We start from the raw sequence: 18,277 nt of genomic DNA, 5'->3' as shown, positions 1-18,277 counted from the left end.
AATAAACTATCAGTTCATTGATGTGGAAAGTGAGATTGCTCCAGTCTCCCTCTGCACCTGAACAGCAGAAGCCCAGACGCCTCTCCCCACAGGACTCTGCTCCCTAGAGAAGACCATGGAAGCAGCTGAATCTGGGGTCCTCCTGTTCTGGGAGCTAGGTCCACCCAGTGTGAGGGGAACATACCTTCCCGAAGGGCATGGAGTAATACTCCACGTAGTCATCCTGAATCTTCAGGGGCTCCTTGCTGTCATCAGCCACAATCACAGTTAAGTCCGGGTAATATTTTCGGATACTCTGCAGCAGGGTCTTAAGCTTGTGGGGACGGAGGAAAGTCTTGGTGGCAATGGTCACCAGGTTCCTGAGCTTCCTCTCTGGAGAAAAATGTAAAAGTGGATGCTGGAACCTGACGCTGGACTTGCTCTGTTCAGATGGATTTTGTTTTGTTTTGTTTTCTGCTGGTTCAGGGATTGAACCAGGGTCTCACGCATGCTAAAGCAAGCATTCAACTACTGAGCTACCCTCCAGTCATCTGATGGCTTCGTTTCTCCTCCAACTGGTCAGAGTTGGGGACCTCAGGCATTCTGTACACAGGGCATACTTAATCAGAATTTGTCAGCTGCACTGGGAAATAAAGATGTTATAATATATAATGGTGTTCTTTCTTTAGACCACCAGCTCCCAAATAATGACACAGACTTTTTATTAATTATGAAAGCTTGGCCTTAGCTTAGGCTTGTTCCCAACTAGCTAGTATAACTTAAATTAACCTGTTCCTTTTCACCTACATTCTGCCACATGGCTTGTTACGTCTCCTCAGGCCTGTACATCCAACTTCCCCTGCAAACAGCTGGCGAATCTCCCGCCACTCAGATTCTTCCCCCAAGTTCCTTTCCCTAGAAGTCCTGCCTATCCCCGCCTGCCTAGCTGTCTGCCATTCAGCTCTTTATCAAACCAATCAGAAGGTGTCTATGCAGGTGAGCTAAAACAGACAGGCGGTGGTGGCACACATCTTTAATTCCAGCACTCGGAGGCAGAGACAGGCAGATCTCTGTGAGTTCAAGGCCAGTCTGATCCACAGAGCTAGTGAGCTCCAGGACAGGCTCCAAAGCTACAGAGATACTAATCACTAGGAATTCCGACTCACACCTGCAATCCCAGGATTCAGAGGCAGAGACTAGAGGACGGCGAGGTCCACACCAGCCTTGACTATGTAACAATACCCAATCTCACAAAACAAAGAGCAAAATCACTAAAAGAATGAATGTTTACAGATTCAACATTTTAAAAAAAAAAATCACTCAGGGCTGGAATGATGGTTTGGTGGACAAAGCACCTGTTGTACAAACATGAGTTTGTGAGTTCAAATCCCCAGAGTCCATGTAAAGTTAGGCTCAATAGCCGTATCTGTAATTCCAGTGCTCCTGAGGTGAGATGGGAGGCGGAGACAGGAGACTCTGGAAGGTTGAGGGCCAGGTACGTTGGTATATGCAGTAGCAAACCAAAAAAGAGACCCTACCTCAAATAAGGTGAAAGGCAAGGGCAACACCAGAGATTGTCCTCTGAACTTCATATTCCCACTCTGGCATGAGTGCACTGCATCACACACACACACACACACACACACACACACACACACACACACACACAATCTATAATTGCCTGTCATCTCACCACTAACAAGGTTGAGTCCAGAGGATGATCAGGCGAGCTTGGAACACGGAAGGAAGGGGTGAAACTGACTCTGTTGGTGGAGAGCCTGCCTAACACACCCAAAGTTCTGGGTCTGATCCCTCGTAAGTGAGCGTGGTGGCACAGGCACAAGATTCCAGCCCTTGGGGAAATGAGGCGGGGTGCTCAGAAGTTCAGTAATATTCTCATTCTCAACTATATCCATAGTTTGAGATCACCCTGGGCCACATGAGACCTTGTCTCAAAAAAGGGCTGAGCTCTGAAGAGCACGCACTGTTCTTGTAAAGGACCAGACTTTGGTTCCCAGCATCCACGTCAGGTGGATCAGAACCACCTACACCTCCAGCTCTAAGGCGATTCAACCTCTGGCCTTTGTGGGCACCGTACACAAGAGCACGCGTGCACACACACAATTAAAAACAATAAAAAAATGAATCATAAAGAAAAAGTGATTCCTCTGCCTTAGGTACTTTTCTATTGCTGTGAAGAGACACCATGACCAGGGCAGCTTACACACGAATCATTTAGTTGAGGGCTTGCAGTTTCAGAAGGTGAGCCCCTGACTGCGGTGGCTTGAATGTCATGGCCCCCATAAGCGTATAAGGAGTGGCACTGTCGAGAGGTGTGGCTTTTCTGGAGAAAGTGTGTTGCTGTGGGGTGGGCTTTGAGATCTCATGTATGCTCAAGCCACGCCTAGTATCTCAATTCACTTCCTGTTGCCTACACAAGATGGATAACTCTCAGCTGCCTCTCCAGCACCATGTCTGCCTGTGTGCCACCATGTCCCACCATGAGGATAATAAATGAACCTCTGAACTGTAAGCCAGCCAACTAAATCTCTATATATCTAGAAAATCTAACGCACATGACTACAAGCTTTACTATTATCAATGATTATCCATTAACAACCTATATTTCCTAATTATACATTACATTTTAAAAATGAACTACATGATCACCAACTGGGGACCAAGCATTCAAATACATGACTCTATGGGAGCCCTTGTCATTCCCAGCACCACACCCTCTGAACTTCACCCAGCCTGATGCAATCCTAGATTCCCAATGACAAGAGCCTTACCTGGTCCAGGGTCATACAACTTGGGTACAGTTGGTTGGTTGATGGTCACTGGAAACCTGGCCACTGAGGACTTGGACTCGAAACTCACTGGAAGGAAAGGAGAGGTAAGAACCTAGGCAGTGTGAAATCTGACAAGATTCTGCTGCCCTGAGGAAGCCAAGGAGGCCAGCAGCTGGTTGGGAGGAGACTGAGGACCCACGCAGCAGGCTGGGCATCTTGGCTCCTGCCTGTGTGTTCCTGGGGCAGCCTGCTGTAAGGACATGCTGCTGGGACAGGCTGGAGAGTCAAAGATCTGGATTAGGTTTGACTCAGCCAAGGCCTATCTGAAATAAGTTCCTCCCTCAGCTTCTCCAGTGACAAAAAAGGACAGTTACACCCACTGCACCAAAAGGCACAGAGGCACTTTCTGAAGGGAAATGCTTTAAAATCCGGAGGTGGAGAGAATGTGCCCTGCGGCTATGGGGAGTAACCTGGGACATCTAATCCTCCTGATCCCACCTCCCAAGTGCTGGGGTTTTAGGCATGGCACCCCCATGCCTGATTTTCTATGGTGCTGGGGATTGACCCAGGGCTCTGTACGTGCTGGGCAGGTCCTCTACCAACTAAGGGAAACTGTTACTTGTTCATATTGCATTTCCCCTGCTACTGTGCTATATCAGCTACTAAAAAACTAAAAACTTTTAACTGACGCAAATAGAAACAGAGGTTGGCTTGCGGATGGCAAGATTTGTTCTCTCAGGAGTTCTGTAATGGCGGGATGTGGAGAGGGACGGGGAACTGGGCACATTCTCTCTTTCTGTGAGTGCTCAGGACAAGGTATCCATGCACAGGCTGGTTGGGCTGGTGCCTCCTGGACAGAAGCTGAGGCAGCTTCAAAAGTTGCAGAGAGAGCCGGGCGATGGTGGCGCACGCCTTTAATCCCAGCACTCGGGAGGCAGAGGCAGGTGGATCTCTGCGAGTTCAAGACCAGCCTGGTCTACAGAGCTAGTTCCAGGACAGGCTCCAAAGCCACAGAGTAACCCTGTCTCGAAAAACCAAAAAAAAAAAAAAAAGTTGCAGAGAGGTCACCAAAATGAGAGATGGCTCAAAAGATCATTGGCTGCTCTTCCAGAGGTCCTGAGTTCAATTCCTAGCAGCCATCTATGATGAGCTCTGCTGCCCTCTTCTGGTGTGCAAGCATGCATGCAGGCACATGTTGTATAAATAATATAAATAAATAAGTAAACAAATGCTCAGCAGGTAAAATTGCTTGTGCCAAATCTGGTGACCTGGGCTTGCTCCCTAGGACTCTGGAAGGAGAGACCCAGCTCCTACAAGGTGTCCTCTGACTTTCTCTGATTTCCATATGGCCTCTATGGTCCATGCCCCCAATAAACAACTGAATGGAATTTAAATAAATAAATATAGAAACTGCAGAGAATGACTAACAGAACTAGATAAGGCTAGCCAGGCATAGGGTCCTGGCATTACGCAGGCTGAGGTAGAGGAATTGATTATTTGAGACTGCCTCATAGACAGATAAAATCAAAAAATAAGCTTAGTGTGGTGGTACACACAGGGAAAGACGGTCTGGAGTTCAAGACCAACCAGCTACAACCACATAAGAGAGTTTGGGATATCCTGGGCTACCTGAGAGCCTGTCTCAAGAAACAGCAGGACTAGGGCTGTAACTCAGTTGGTAGAGAACTTGTGTACCACACAGGCGGTCCTGGCTTCGGCCCCCAGCATCACATAAACCTTACTTGGAGGTACATGCCTATCATCCCAGCATGCAGATGTTCAGAGTCTGATGTTAGCCTGAGATCTCTGAGACCATGTGTCAAGCAAAGCAAAATATAGAAAGAATCGGATGGTGCTAAGGTTTGGTTCACATAACATAGGTATGTGGTGACATTGTGGGGAGCTGGGGTCTGATGGGAAGTCCCTGTGGCCTTTAAGGTAACGACAGGGCCTACTTCCCATCGCTTCTGTTCCTGTTCGCTTCTTAGCTGTGAGCCGAGAGGCTCTTCTCTATCATACAACCCTGCCGTACTATGCTGCCTCACCCCTGGCCAAAGGGCTCGCCAGGGACGGAAGCCTCCAGACCTGGGGCCAGAGGAACCCTTTCCTCCTTTGCGTTACCTCAGGTACTGGCTACGGAGACAGGAGGCTGACCTGGCATCTGCCCTGTGTGAGATGGGCAATGTCAGGGACAACTCTCAAGTCCCTCCATGGGGTCAGTGGCAACAGGGGGCACTACTGGGTACTCTAAGTAGGAAGGGGAGTGTCTAGGCTTGGTATGTGGTGCGCAGGGAGAATATCTGCAATCGGAAGGTAGGCTCTCACCCATGTCCACCTTGCGGAGCTGGTACACCGTGCTGGTGTACGTCACATGCTGAAGGATGAATTTCAGGAGTGTCCGGTCACCGGTGGAAATGGTCAGCTGTTTCTGGCCTCTGCCCTGCACCACACTGTTTGGGACGTCAGCAAGGGTGTTTAGTGTCCCCAGAGAAGCTCTCAGGGTGACCTGGGGGTGGCATTAAGAGTACTCATATTATTGTGCAGCTGTTGGTTACCTCTATCCATCTCTTCGTCCTGTCCAGTGAAACTTTATACCCATCAGACTGTAACTCCTTAGTCTCAACCCTGAAGTGCCATGGACGGAGAAAAATCCATTCGCAGGAAAAACAAGTACCCAGGACGGCCAGCAGGGGGCAGAGCACCCAGAGTGGAGAAACCCATGGGGGATAGCACAGAACACGGCAGGCTGGACAGGAGTAGACGCTTCAGCTAAGGCCCTCTCCCTCACCCCTAACACCTAAACATTCATGGATTTAAAGGACTCATTCCTACAAACACCTTTATCTTTGGGTTTAGGGAATACTGCTCTTCAAGAGTCTTCTTCTAGGTCATCTCTTCCTCCTCGTCCTCCTCCTCGTCCTCCTCCTCGTCCTCCTCCTCGTCCTCCTCCTCCTCCTCCTCCTCCTTCTCCTCCTCCTCTTCCTCCTCCTCCTTCTCCCTCTGAGGTCTCAATATGCTGCCCGGTAGCTCTAAAGATCTCTCTGCCTTCTGCCACTACCTCCCTAGCAGCTGGAACTACAGACGGGGGCTGTTACTGATTTCTGTTTGTCAGTCACTCTTCCTCCCCTTCTGTCTGACATCCAATAGTTTTCCAAGACTTGGTTCTGAGTCCTTTTCTCTTATTGCAGCACAGTTCCCTGCCCGAGGATTTTATCTATTATCAAACAGAAACCATCAATTTTCAAGTGGTTTCAAAATGTTTATCAGCACAGTTTGGTGGCATGGGTCTTCAGTCCCAGGCTCTGATGTCTGTGAGTGAATTCCAGGCCAGTCAGAGTGAGGTAATGACAGACCTTGTCAAAAAAAAAAAAGGGGGGGACGACAAAACGTCTGTGCCTGACTCATCCTGTTGCCTTCTCCATTAGCCCTGTGTGGTGGTTTGAGTGGGACCGGCTCCCAGAGGCTCATATGTTTGAACACTTGGTCCTCAGTTGGAACTGTTTGGGACGGATTAGGAGGAGTGTCGGTGCTGAAGGAGGTGTGTCACAGAATCTGGCTCTGAGACTTCAAAGGTCTCCTTCCCTCCCCAGTGTGCTCTCTGCCTCTTGCCTTTGGTCTGAGATGCGGCTCTCAGCTGTTCCTGCCACCATGTTTTCTCCTCCATCACGGACTCTAACCCTCTGGAGCCGTGATCCCAATTAAAAACTTTTATAGCAAGCCAGGCGGTAGTGGTGCATGCCTTTAATCCCAGCACTCGGGAGGCAGAGGCAGGCGGATCTCTGTGAGTTCGAGGCCAGCCTGGTCTACAAGAGCTAATTCCAGGACAGGAACCCAAAAGCTACGGAGAAACCCTGTCTCGGAAATTAAAAAAAAAAAGCTTTTATATCCGGGCAGTTGTGGTGCACACCTTAAATCCTAGGACTTGGGAGGCAGAGGGAGGCAGCTCTCTGATTTTGAGGCCAGCCTGGTCTACAGAGTGAGTTCCAGGATAGTCAGAGATGCACAGAGAAACCCTGTCTCAAAATAAACAAACAAAAAGCTTCTGTAAGTTGCTTTGGTCATGGTGTTTTATAACAGCAACAGAAAGGAAACTGAGACAGAATTGGTACCAGGTTCCTGGGATATTGCTGTGACATTGGTACCAGGTTCCTGGGATATTGCTGTGACATTGGTACCAGGTTCCTGGGATATTGCTGTGACATTGGTACCAGGTTCCTGGGATATTGCTGTGACATTGGTACCAGGTTCCTGGGATATTGCTGTAACAGACCTGACCATATTTTTGGAGCCATGTGGGAGATTTGGGGACATCAGACTAGGAAAGTGGTTAAGTGCTATAAGCAGAGTTAATGGGCCATTCTAGTAGGATCTTGAAAGACAGCAATGCTGGCAGCTATGTGGACTATGGAGGCCCAGCACAAGAGGTTTCAGAGCGGAACAACATCAGCAACCGGGTTAGACATCGTCCTGTGATAATTTGGTAAAATCTGCTTTTGCCTTCATCCTAAGAACTTGTCTGAAGCTAAGTCTATATGTAATGGACTAATTTCTTCTGCAGGGGAAATTTCAAGACAGCCTATTGTTGACTCTGCCATGTGGTTCTTAGTAACCACGCTTAAGCAGGCCTACAGTGAAGATGAGCAAGAGGGGCGAAAAGAAATACAAAGCATGCAGTTTACAGAGAAAAAGAGCAAGGCAGCAAGCAGCGTCCTTCCATGGCTTCTGCTTCCCAAGTTCCTGCTTTCGGTCCCTGCCTTGACTGTGATGATGCACTGTGATGTGGAACCATAAGCTCAAACAAGGCCTTTTCTCCCCAAGATGCTTTTGGTTGTGGTGTTTAGCACAGCAATACAAACCCTAACCAAGACACCCTGCTGGGAAGGCTCGCATGCAGCTCAAACTTAGTATATTAAAAACTAAACCACTGGGCTGGAGAGATGGGCCGGCTGTACAATCATGGGGACCAAAATATGGGGTCCAGCGCCCATATAACAAGACGGGCGTTCTGCGAAAGCCTGTAACTCCAGCTCTGAGAGATCAGACAGCTTTTCTGGCCTCTGTGCCTATGTGCACGTGTGCATGCACACTCACACACAAAATACCAGTTAGGTTCAATTCTCAGCACAAAACAAACAAACAAGACCTGGCTAAAATGTTCCGTTACTAATAGAAACTGCTGTTGTAATCCCATCACCCCTCTCACCCTGGTGTAGAAGGCACTAGCTTCCAATCCAGCTCTCAGGTGCCCAAGGAGTGGCTTGTTTGTTTGTTTGTTTTCGAGACAGGGTTTCTCTGTATAGCCTTGGCTGTCCTAGAACTTTAGAGTGCTGGGATTAAAGGTGTGGGCTAACACACACACACACACACGCACGTGCACGTTAAGGCCATTCCTGCTGTTCTATACTCCTTACACCTGCAGCCCGCCTGGGAGCAAGTCCTGCCCATTAGCTCCACCTGAAGATAAAGGGGGGCCAGCAGGCTTCTCTCCATGCCCACAACTCCTTTCTCCGATTGCCTGCTATAGCCAGGTATCTTTGTAAGAAACCCACTGGGTTATGTCACGCCTCCTGAAAACTCCAGCCAAACAACAGATAATTCTCTGAGAAGCAAGTCAGTAGGCCACGAAGCTAAGAAGCATGAAGCCACGCCTACACCATAACCAGGCAAGAAGCACGTAATGGGAGTGGCTAGGGGCGTGGCTCAGGGGCGGAGCATTTGCCCTGCGCGTGTAAGGGCCCGATTCCATCCCTACTGCACTCGTGAAGAATCAATCAGTGATGAGAAAAATGACAGGGATAGGATGGGAGGGCATGTGCGGGGGACAGAGGAGGCCTCTGGGGACACAGAGCAGCTCATTCACACACACACACACCCTCCATTCAGTCTGTGGGGTTGGAGGATGCAGATCTCACCGCTGAGCTGAGAAGGCACAGTGGGTAAGAATACTCCTTACATAAGTATCAGAACCTGAATTCTGAGGGCCCAGGTCCCACATAAAAAAAGTCAGGCAACCCCAGTAACATAAGATGGGTAACGAGACAGCCTAGCGAAAAAACAGTGAGCTCCCCAGAGTCTCAAGGGCATAGGTGGACAGCCCTAGTGGAGGACAATGTGCTTCTCTGGCCTCCATACGTTTCCCTGTGTACGTACGTCTGCACACACACTCCAAGCCTCATTTCCCAGGGCCCGTTTGCAGGTTCTGCACCTGCATCTGTCACCCATCAGACATCCCGTCCTAAGACCTCAACCCACAGCTACACTGAGGGGAGGGAAGCAGGGCACCCCGCGCTTTTGTGCCAGAGGTCACACAGGCAGCAGCTGGGAATGTGGCAGCAACTTCCTTCTCCTAAAGCAAAAACAAGCACGGTGGTGCTTCTGAGCTTTGTGTAGCGTTGGAAGCCCTCCCCGCAGCCACTCCAGGGACTGCAACGCCCCTGCGCATTGCCCCCATGTCCCACTTTGTATTTCTGTGGATACGCGACAGGGGCTGGCTGAAGGCTGAGATCGGTCATCGTTGTGAGACAGTGCCAAAATTGCTGGGATGGGAACTCTTACCTCATAAACCGGGGCTTCTGGCCCTTCATACTGGAGGCCTAAAAGGCACAGGAGAGACAAGAAAAAATAAATCTGTGAGGATACTGACAGAGGACACTCACAGAGGACACTGACACTCCTTCGTACGCCTCTCTACCTCCGACCCCAGTATATTTAGAGAGCCCACCTAGTCATTTTCTATCCGACAGTTGGCCTACACAGTTCCCATTCCCAGGGCTATGCAATGGCTACATGGTCCCAAACCCACATGGGTCTAAGGCTTCCAGTGCCCGTCCTCAGCTTTGGGTTCTGTGAACTTTCAAACAGCCCCTTCCAAATGGCCTTGCTAGTGAAGGGGAAGCAACAATGGAGACAATGAATGACCCTTGGGTGGATCTGGGAATAGTCATCCTCTCAGAGACAGAAGCACAACTTGCCAGGAGGTGGGAGGGAAGATGTGATGACTAAAGTTAATTACCAACCTGACAGAATCTCAAATCACGTGGGAGAAGGGCATCTGGGCATGTGTGTGAGGTCAGGAGCAGACCCGCCCACTGTGGGCGGCACCATTCCCTAGGCAGGGGATTATGGATTGTGGGAATGGATAAACCCAAAACTAACGTGCATGCCTCTGATGCCCTCTTCTACTGACGACTACCTGCTTCAAGCTCCTGACGCCTTGATTGCCCCACCGTGACAGTCTGTAAACTGGAACTATTATGTAAGATAAACCTTTCCCCACTGACTTGCTATTGTCGGGGTGTTTTATCAAAGCAACAGGGAAGTAAACTAAGACAAGGGAGTTAGTGGTAAATGGGTATAAGATTTCAGTGTGTGTAGAGTATGTATTGCAGGTAGGGTGAGAAGGAAGTATGTCAGCAGAATTAACAAAAAAAATGCCTTGACAGTATTTGAAAAAACACAGTATTTCTTTAGTAGAGATTCATGAATTAAACACATCGGTGATTAATTTGGAGTCATTAACAATGTGTTGATGTCCCATTAAGGAAAGAAATAAAAACACTGCCTCTTGGAGTCATTTAACCAAGAGCAAGTCCAGGTTGGACGTCTCTGTTTTACGCTCCCTGTGTCCTCTTCCATCCTCTGTCTGTCCCTGTGCATGTGTCTGTCCCTGTGTCTGCCTCTGTCCCTAACAGAGGGCTTCACTCTGCCGTTATTGAACAGCACAGAGGGAATCACATGGGAAAGAACGACGGACACTTTACAGACATCTTTAACAGAGTTTTGTAAGGGATCGAGTCACTGGCTCCAGCTGATGCCAACTGACCCGGACAACAAGCCGCACTACAAACATCATTGTTGACCAACCAAAAGCCATAGATGGGAATTCGCTTTAGAAGATTGCTTCCGATCTGTATTTGATGCTTCCAGCAAATGATACATACATGCGTGAGGAGGTGTCGGCAGTCAATGACTAGAGAAGGGGAGAGAGTTTCCTCAGTGGTGTAGCTGCTAGTGAGCTGCTGGTCCCACACTCATGCAAGCAAGCCTAATAAAACTCATTGGGCCAGGCGATGGTGGCGCACGCCTTTAATCCCAGCACTCGGGAGGCAGAGGCAGGCGGATCTCTGTGAGTTCGAGACCAGCCTGGTCTACAGAGCGAGTTCCAGGACAGGCTCCAAAGCTACAGAGAAACCCTGTCTCGAAAAACCAAAAAAAAAAAAAAAAACTCATTGGGTCATACCTACTTATTTTTAATTTTTTAATTAGATTTTTTTATTTTATATGTGTAAGTGTATTTTGTTTACATGTGTGTATATGAAGGATATTTGTCTGTTTGTTTTGGTGTTGGTTTTTTGAGACAAGGTTTCTCTGTGTAGCTCTGGCTGTCCTGGATCTTGCTCTGTAGACCAGGCTGACCTGAAACTCACGGAGATCCACCTGCCTCTGCCGCCCGGGTGCTGGGACTAGAGGCATGGGCCACCACTATCCAGTTTGTCAGGATATTTTATCTGAGTAACAGGAAAAACAAATGAACAAACGAACAAATAATGAAATGACACCCTCCAGGGTTTCCAAATTCTCTGGGGCGTCACTTACTCCTTGAAACTACCAAGTGGATTAGGGCATTTAATATTATTTCATTAAAAGTAAAAAAGACAGCAAACAGGCTGGAGAGATGGCTCAGCAGTTAAGAGCGCTTGCGACACAATCAAAGGACCTGAGTGCAGGTCCCAGCTGAATATTAATTCTACACACGCCTGTTATCCTAGATCTGAGGGGCGCAGAGACAGGAGGATTGCTGGGACTTGCTGACTTCCAGCCTAGCAGAGAATTATGAACTACAGAAAACCTGCCAAGGAGGAAACGGCAGAAGCAACAGGGGTGCCTGTCATGGTCTTCTGGCCTCAATACACATCTACAGGTATTCACATACGTGAATACTCACACAGACACACATAGACGCATAAATAACAGATGTTTTAAAACAAACAACACTACATGTACTAGCCTTTTAGGAACCTATTCTCTTTGGGTGGATACCTTGATCAGCCTAGATATAATGTGTAATGTACCTTACTCACGCTGAGGATTGGATGGGGGTGGGGTGGGAGGGTATGTGGAGGGAATAGGAGGAGCGGAGGGAGTGGGAACTTGGGTTGGTATGTATAATGAGAAAAAGATTGTTTTCTTTTAAAAAATAAATAAAAATAAATTTTAAAAAATCTCAAAAATAAACAAAAATAAAATAAACATTATTATTGTTATTATTATTATTATTTTGGTTTTTTGAGACAGGGTTTCTCTGTAGCTTTGGAGCCTGTCCTGGAACTAACTCTTGTAGACCAGGCTGGCATCGAACTCAGAGATCCGCCTGCCTCTGCCTCCCGAATGCTGGGATTAAAGTCATGCGCCACCACCGCCCAGCTAGATGTTATTTTTTTAAAATAAACAAGTTACCGAAAATGTAAAATCATTTTTAGATGGCTACTCAAAACCACGACCAGGGTTAAGGGTCTAACTCGCTGGTGCTGTGCTTGTCTGAAGCCCTGGGCTCGGTCAACAGTGCTCTCCCGCCAGGCTTTATTAGTTAGCTCACAGGATGTAATTGTGACTCTGGCTTGGAAGGAAGGCTGGTAAGAGCAGAAGTCAGTCAGAGGAGGAGGTTTTGCTTGGTCCAGCCTCGGCTCAGGTTCAAGTCCTGAGGCGGGAAAGGGGCGTCAGCGCAAGGAAAATTGACCACCACATGGGTTACACTCAAGTGGCCCCAATAGCTCAGGCCATCTTTATTTATACTCAAACAGATTTTTTCTTAGCAGGGTTACTTGAACAGTTTTATTATTGGCTTCTATTTTTGACTTTAAGAAATGCATCATAGGACTGGAGAGATGGCTTAGTGGTTAAGAGCACTGACTGCTGTTCCAGAGGACCTGGGTTCAATTCCCAGTGCCCACATGGTGGCTCATAAGTGATTGTAAAATCCAGTTCCAGGGTGATCTGACACCTTCACACCACTGCACATAAAATAAATACATCATAAAAAATCTTTAAAAAAAAAAGAATTAAGGAATACACTGTGGTCATTATGAAAGCCCCCACTGTTCCCCTTTATGCTTCCCCAAATACGTCTTCCCACCCCTGCACAACCTTATTCTAGACACAGAGTTCAGCATTTTTGCAGGCTTAGCTAAACATCGAGCCGGACACAGCCTGCCCTCGCAGCACTGATGTCAACCCCTTGCGATGACAAACTTCACAAGTAATAGACATGGGCACAATGCTTTAAGGACAATATTCATAGCCAAACAATCCTTCCGTGTCTGCAAAATACGCTTTTATACAGTTCCCTTTTCTACAAGAGGGCCCCATGTCTCGATCTCTCTGTCAAAGGCAGTCTCTAACAAAGCTTTTCCCATCTCACTATCTCCATTGAGTCAGGAAAGTTCCAGGATTGGGAGTTGTAGTTAGTGTTCCAGAGAAAAGATTTACGAAGTATCAATCCCCTGCTGGATCTTAAGGGAAAATAATTGAAAAGGAACAGAATTTCCAGGGGAACTACAGCAGCTGCACGTGTGACTGGCAGAACAAAACTAAAAACCACCCAAAGGATCACCAACATAATGAGAGAAAAGAGCCTGCAGATTCCTACGCTGCTCTGTGGACTACTGAGAGTCCGGTTCCACGGGTGCCTTGCCCTGGGGAAACCCGTTGGACAGATACGAGACTAGGCTGCGTGGTTCCCAACAACATTTAGCTGCCACTGGGCCAGGGAGGCTGCTTCTCGCTCCCCTTGTTCTGTCTGGAAGGCTGGACCACGGATTTGGCATTTGGCGCCTGCATGCCTTCTGTCCCGGGCACTCACTCTCATCTCACCTGTTAGCGGTGTGACTTTGGATAATTCAGGTCTCGCTCATGGAGACTTGCTGGACCCCAGGTGCCACTGTCACCCAGCTAAACAAGGTCTTTTCCACGGCTCATGGTGGGGGCTGTTTGCCTCTAGATGCCAAGAGAGCCCATAGCAGGGGAGGAATCCACGAGATGGCCCAGCGTCCACCCACCACTTCTGTGGAGGAAATGCATGCATTGCCTGCGGTCTCCTGGCATCTCTGTACTTGGCTTTGAAACATCGGGTGATGCTGAAGCAGAGGGATGCGTAAAGACCCCGAGAAGGGCTGCTCTTGTTTTTGCTTTGTCTTTATTGCTTTATTTGCATTTAATTTTGGGTGTTTGGTACTGGGGTATGGGGTTAAAATAGTCTCAATGTGTATCTAAGGCTGGCCTCAAATTTCTGGCTCCTGACTTTTGTGTGATTACTGGTGTGTGTCATAACACTGAGCTTGGAAAGAAATTTGTTATTTTATTTTACATTTTTAAATTTTTTATTTTGTGCATAGGGTGTTGGGGGGGGGGCACGCACGCCACGGCTCACACGGGAGGAAAAGAAGAGCCCGAGGAAGCAGCTTTCTACCGTGTAGATCCTAAGTACAGACCTCAGGTGGCAGCCCTGGCACAAGCACCTTTACCTGCCGAGCCTGCCCTGGAAGGGATCTGAACAGACAAAACTCTTTTCAGAACACCCTCCCTGGAGATGGGTTCATCAAGATGCTCTTGATGCTAGAGAACCTGTGAAAGTCAACTATCCCCTAAGATGCCCCTGAGGCCCACAAAATTCTAACTTCTATATTATCTTAGAGCCACAGGAAAAATTCACAGCTACAAAGAGAGACTCGGGTTGTGGAACCAGGGAGTCTCACACAGAATGAAGTCCCACCAAGCCTCCTGCATTGTGCCAAGCGCACAAGGGCACACCTTTTGCTGTCTGCAGCCTCTCGGGAGGCAGATGTACCCACCTGGGATGAGAACTGTGTGCAGGGGCATCACCTCCACTCCATGCACTGGGTATCCAAACGGGAGATTGGGTGGCGCCAGCAGAGGCGGTGGGCGGGGCAGCCCTTTTCTTCAGGAGACAGAAGCATGAGAGTCAGTGTACGGCAAAACACATCTTAAAAATTACCCTCATAATCAACAGGATCAAGTGAAATCATCACCTGCACATACACACACACATGATTCAAAGTAATAAAAAGTAAATCCTGATGAAAGAACAGCTTCATCCCTGACAGGCCAGTTCTGTCTGGCTGCTTCCTGAGGTGGAATCTACCTATGCCTGAAGCAAGTACCACAGATAATGCAAGCAGGAACCAAGGTTCACGTTCAGCGACGGCCGCTAGCCCTGCATAAGAAGCCTTTCTCCAAAACCTCTAGTTACTTTTAAAGGGGCTGTCGTAAGCAACGCCATCTTGTTGGTCTGAGACGGGTCTGCCATGAAGCCTAGGCTGGGCTTCAGCTAACAGTCCTCCTGCTTCAGCTTCCCACACTCTAGGATGGCAGTTAAGTACCGACCATGCCAGCATATACAAAATGCCTCCACTAAAAGCCTACCAGAACTCACTTTAATGCCCTCTTTACCCAGCAATCCTGGTATCAGTGCAAAGGAGGGACTGGGGCTGTGACTCGCTGGCAGAGCATCTGCCAGCACCTGCAAAAATGTGGGTCTGATGCCCAGCACCACAGGGAAAGAACTGGGGGCGGGGCATGGAGGGCCTGCCTAGCTAACAGGAGGCCTTAGGTTCGGTCCCCAGTACTGTCAAAAGTCAAAAAGTGACACATTTCACACAGAGCTGGCAGACAGTATGTTCCCAGCCTATCAAGTCCCTTTCTACGCTGGCCTGGGCACCTAGTGCCACCACCATGACTGAACAAGGTGGAGCAAGCTCTGTTCCTTTTTCTCTGTTGGTTTTATTGAAAAGTTTTATGCACACAAACCCCTCCAAATCTTCCTTGGAGGTCTTTACCCTCTATTGCCTTCCTCTCTTTATTCCCAACAGTTCCTCCCAGGGGCCCATCAAGAGGCAAGGTCCAAATTTTGTTTCTCAGGGTCCCTCACTCCCTCAAGCACTTGGGATGGGTGTTTGTTCTCCCCGGAGACCTGAGGGACCCCACAGCCTGCATCACCTCCTCTGAAAGTGTTCAAATTCCGCCTGTCTCCTGGCATTCACAGCTGGGAGGTCGTTCTGGTTATAGGCACCCTGAAAATTGTATTTTCTTTTCAGCTGGCCGGAATCACAGTCACACTGATTTTTGGGGAAGAGCCTAAAACAAGCAAAAGAAGCGTATATATGGATGGCTGATGGGAGGGAGGGACCTTAGCCCTAATCCTGCGTGACACTCACCCTGAAAATCTCTTCCCACACGGCTGTCCTAACTGGGTTTACACCCTGGAACCACCCAACAGTGACCCCTTGCAGAGACAGATTGAAGGAGGTCGGAGGGAGGATGAGAAGGACTGAAGAGCCTCCCTGCCCTCTCTTTCTTCTTTTCCTTCTCCCTTTTAAGACAAGATCTTGTCTATTTGGCACAGACTGGCCTTGAACCCATGGCAAACCTCCTGCCTCAGTCTCCTGAGTGCACCACGGCCCTCTCTTGATTTACCCCCTCCATCTAGCTTCTTTCAACCCAAGAACCACAGGTTTCAGTTGGCAGTAAGTCCCACCAGGGCAGACACCAAGAGGCAGCATCTTCCCCGTGAGATTGTATGGTTTCTAGATGTTGTAGAGGATATAGCCCAGATCCCACAGACCATGTCTGGTCTCTGAGAGTCACTTTGGCAATCAGCAGCTGTTCAGAACTGCCCATGAGGCCCAGGGCTCCACGGAAACGCTGGGAAGAGACATCGAAGGAGACAACAAAAGAGGCCAGGGCACCCAGAGTCTCACCAGATGCCATCGTAGGTAAAGAGGTTCCTCAGGTGCTTCTCAGGTAGAAGCTTCAGCACCTGGCCACCCGGCGCAGGCTTCAGGATCTGTGGCTCGAATGTGCTGAACACTGCTTGCAGAGGCACACTTCGGAACATAAACAAAACAACGGCAAGTCCCAGGATCACGAGCAATAGCTTGAGGAGCCACAGAGTTCTGGAGCTGGCAGGACACATACAGAACACACAGGAAAAGCAAAATACATTTTAAAATGTTTGGTTTTAAGGAGCTGGTGAGATAGGTTAGTCAGCGAAGCCACACACAGGGACCTGAGTTCAGTCTCCGGAACCCACATCAGAAGCTGGGGGGGGGGGGGGGGGACACGACACGGCCTGGTAGACAGCTTGGCAGGCAAGATGGCTGCTGTGTAAGCTTGAGGACTCGATTCCCAGAACCCACAGGGGAAGGACCGGAGCAGCCCCTCTGACATCCACACCGGAGCCGCAGCATTTGCTCATACACATTCACACACACACACACACACTCAATAATATGAATACTAATTCGTTTTATTTTGTTTGTTTTGTTTGAGACAGGATCTCACCATATAGCCCTGACTGGCCTGGAATTCATTGTGTAGATCATTCTGGCCTTGAATACGTAGACGTCTGCCTGGGACTAAAGGGGGGGTGCCACCATTCTTGGATTAATAATTAATTTTTTAAAGTTGGGTATGTTGGTACATGCCTGTAACTCCAAAACAATCTGGAAAACAACGGAGGATGTTGGGGGCTCACTGGTAAGTCAGTCTAGCTTAATGGTGAGCTCCAGGCCAACGAGAGGCTCTCTTAAAGATGAGAAGTGGCTGGGTGGTGGTGGCACATGCCTTTAATCCCAGCACTCAGGAGGCAGAGGCAGGCAGATCTGTGAGTTCGAGGCCAGCCTGGTCTAGAGTGAGTTCCGGGACAGCCATGTGAAAAGTGTTTCTAAGGAGGACAGTGACAATAGCAGGACCCGGGGAAATCCCAAATTAAGGGATGGACAGAACAATCTCAAAGAGGGGGGGGCACAGAAGCTCACGCACCAGCCCCAACAGAAATGGGCTCACTTGGCCTCGTGGTTTTAGAAGTTCAGTCAGTCATGCAAAGGGGGCCCAAGGAGGTTCCTCAAGTCGCAGCAAAACAGGAAGTTGGGCAGGGGAAAAGCCAGAACTCTGGTTTTCTCATTTTTTACTTTTTGTTGCCCCAAGCCCTAGGGACAGTACCACCTACATCAGAGTAGATCTTGTTTGTGTTGTGACCCTCTTCCAAGGGAGAAGGGAACCCTCCGGCCTAATCTTTCCTGGAAATACCTCCACAAACTAACTCATTTACGGTTTTTGGTTGGTTGGGTTTTGGTTTTGTGTGTGTAGTTTTTCAAGACAGGGTTTCTCTGTGTAGCCCTGGCTGTTCAGGAACTCAGGCTACAGATAGGTTGGCCTTGAACTCAAAGATCCTGCCCTGCCTCCCAGAGTACTGGGAGGGCTAGGATTAAGGATGTGCCTGGCTCAGGTAGGATTTTATTGCCAGGAATAGACGCCGTGATGACAGAAACTCTTAAGAAAGAAAACATTGACAACAGAAACTCTTACGAAAGAAAACATTTCGCTGGGCGGTGGTGGCACACACCTCTAATCCCAGCATTCGGGAGGCAGAGGCAGGTGGATCTCTGTGAGTTCAAGGCCAGCCTGGTCTACAACAGCTTAGTTCCAGGACA

General features: G+C 48.7%; 1 protein-coding gene across 2 annotated transcripts in view; it reads right to left on the bottom strand.

The window, feature by feature from the left end:
• The window catches only part of B4galnt2 (beta-1,4-N-acetyl-galactosaminyltransferase 2 (SID blood group)), a 46,790-nt gene that overhangs the window by 8,739 nt on the left and 19,774 nt on the right, over positions 1-18,277 (bottom strand). For both annotated transcript variants that reach the window (XM_075942259.1, XM_075942260.1), the window contains exons 2-8: positions 16,544-16,744; positions 15,783-15,920; positions 14,618-14,724; positions 9,327-9,364; positions 5,097-5,277; positions 2,772-2,858; positions 185-372 (exon numbers count right to left, since the gene is read on the bottom strand). In XM_075942259.1, the coding sequence (XP_075798374.1) occupies positions 185-372; positions 2,772-2,858; positions 5,097-5,277; positions 9,327-9,364; positions 14,618-14,724; positions 15,783-15,920; positions 16,544-16,744 (940 nt within the window). The remainder of the gene's footprint in view (positions 1-184; positions 373-2,771; positions 2,859-5,096; positions 5,278-9,326; positions 9,365-14,617; positions 14,725-15,782; positions 15,921-16,543; positions 16,745-18,277) is intronic.

The sequence above is a fragment of the Microtus pennsylvanicus genome, chromosome 11, assembly GCF_037038515.1.
Source record: "Microtus pennsylvanicus isolate mMicPen1 chromosome 11, mMicPen1.hap1, whole genome shotgun sequence".
Taxonomy (NCBI): Eukaryota; Metazoa; Chordata; class Mammalia; order Rodentia; family Cricetidae; genus Microtus; species Microtus pennsylvanicus.
Note: the sequence above shows the minus strand (reverse complement) of the source record. Positions and strands in the feature narration are given on the sequence as shown.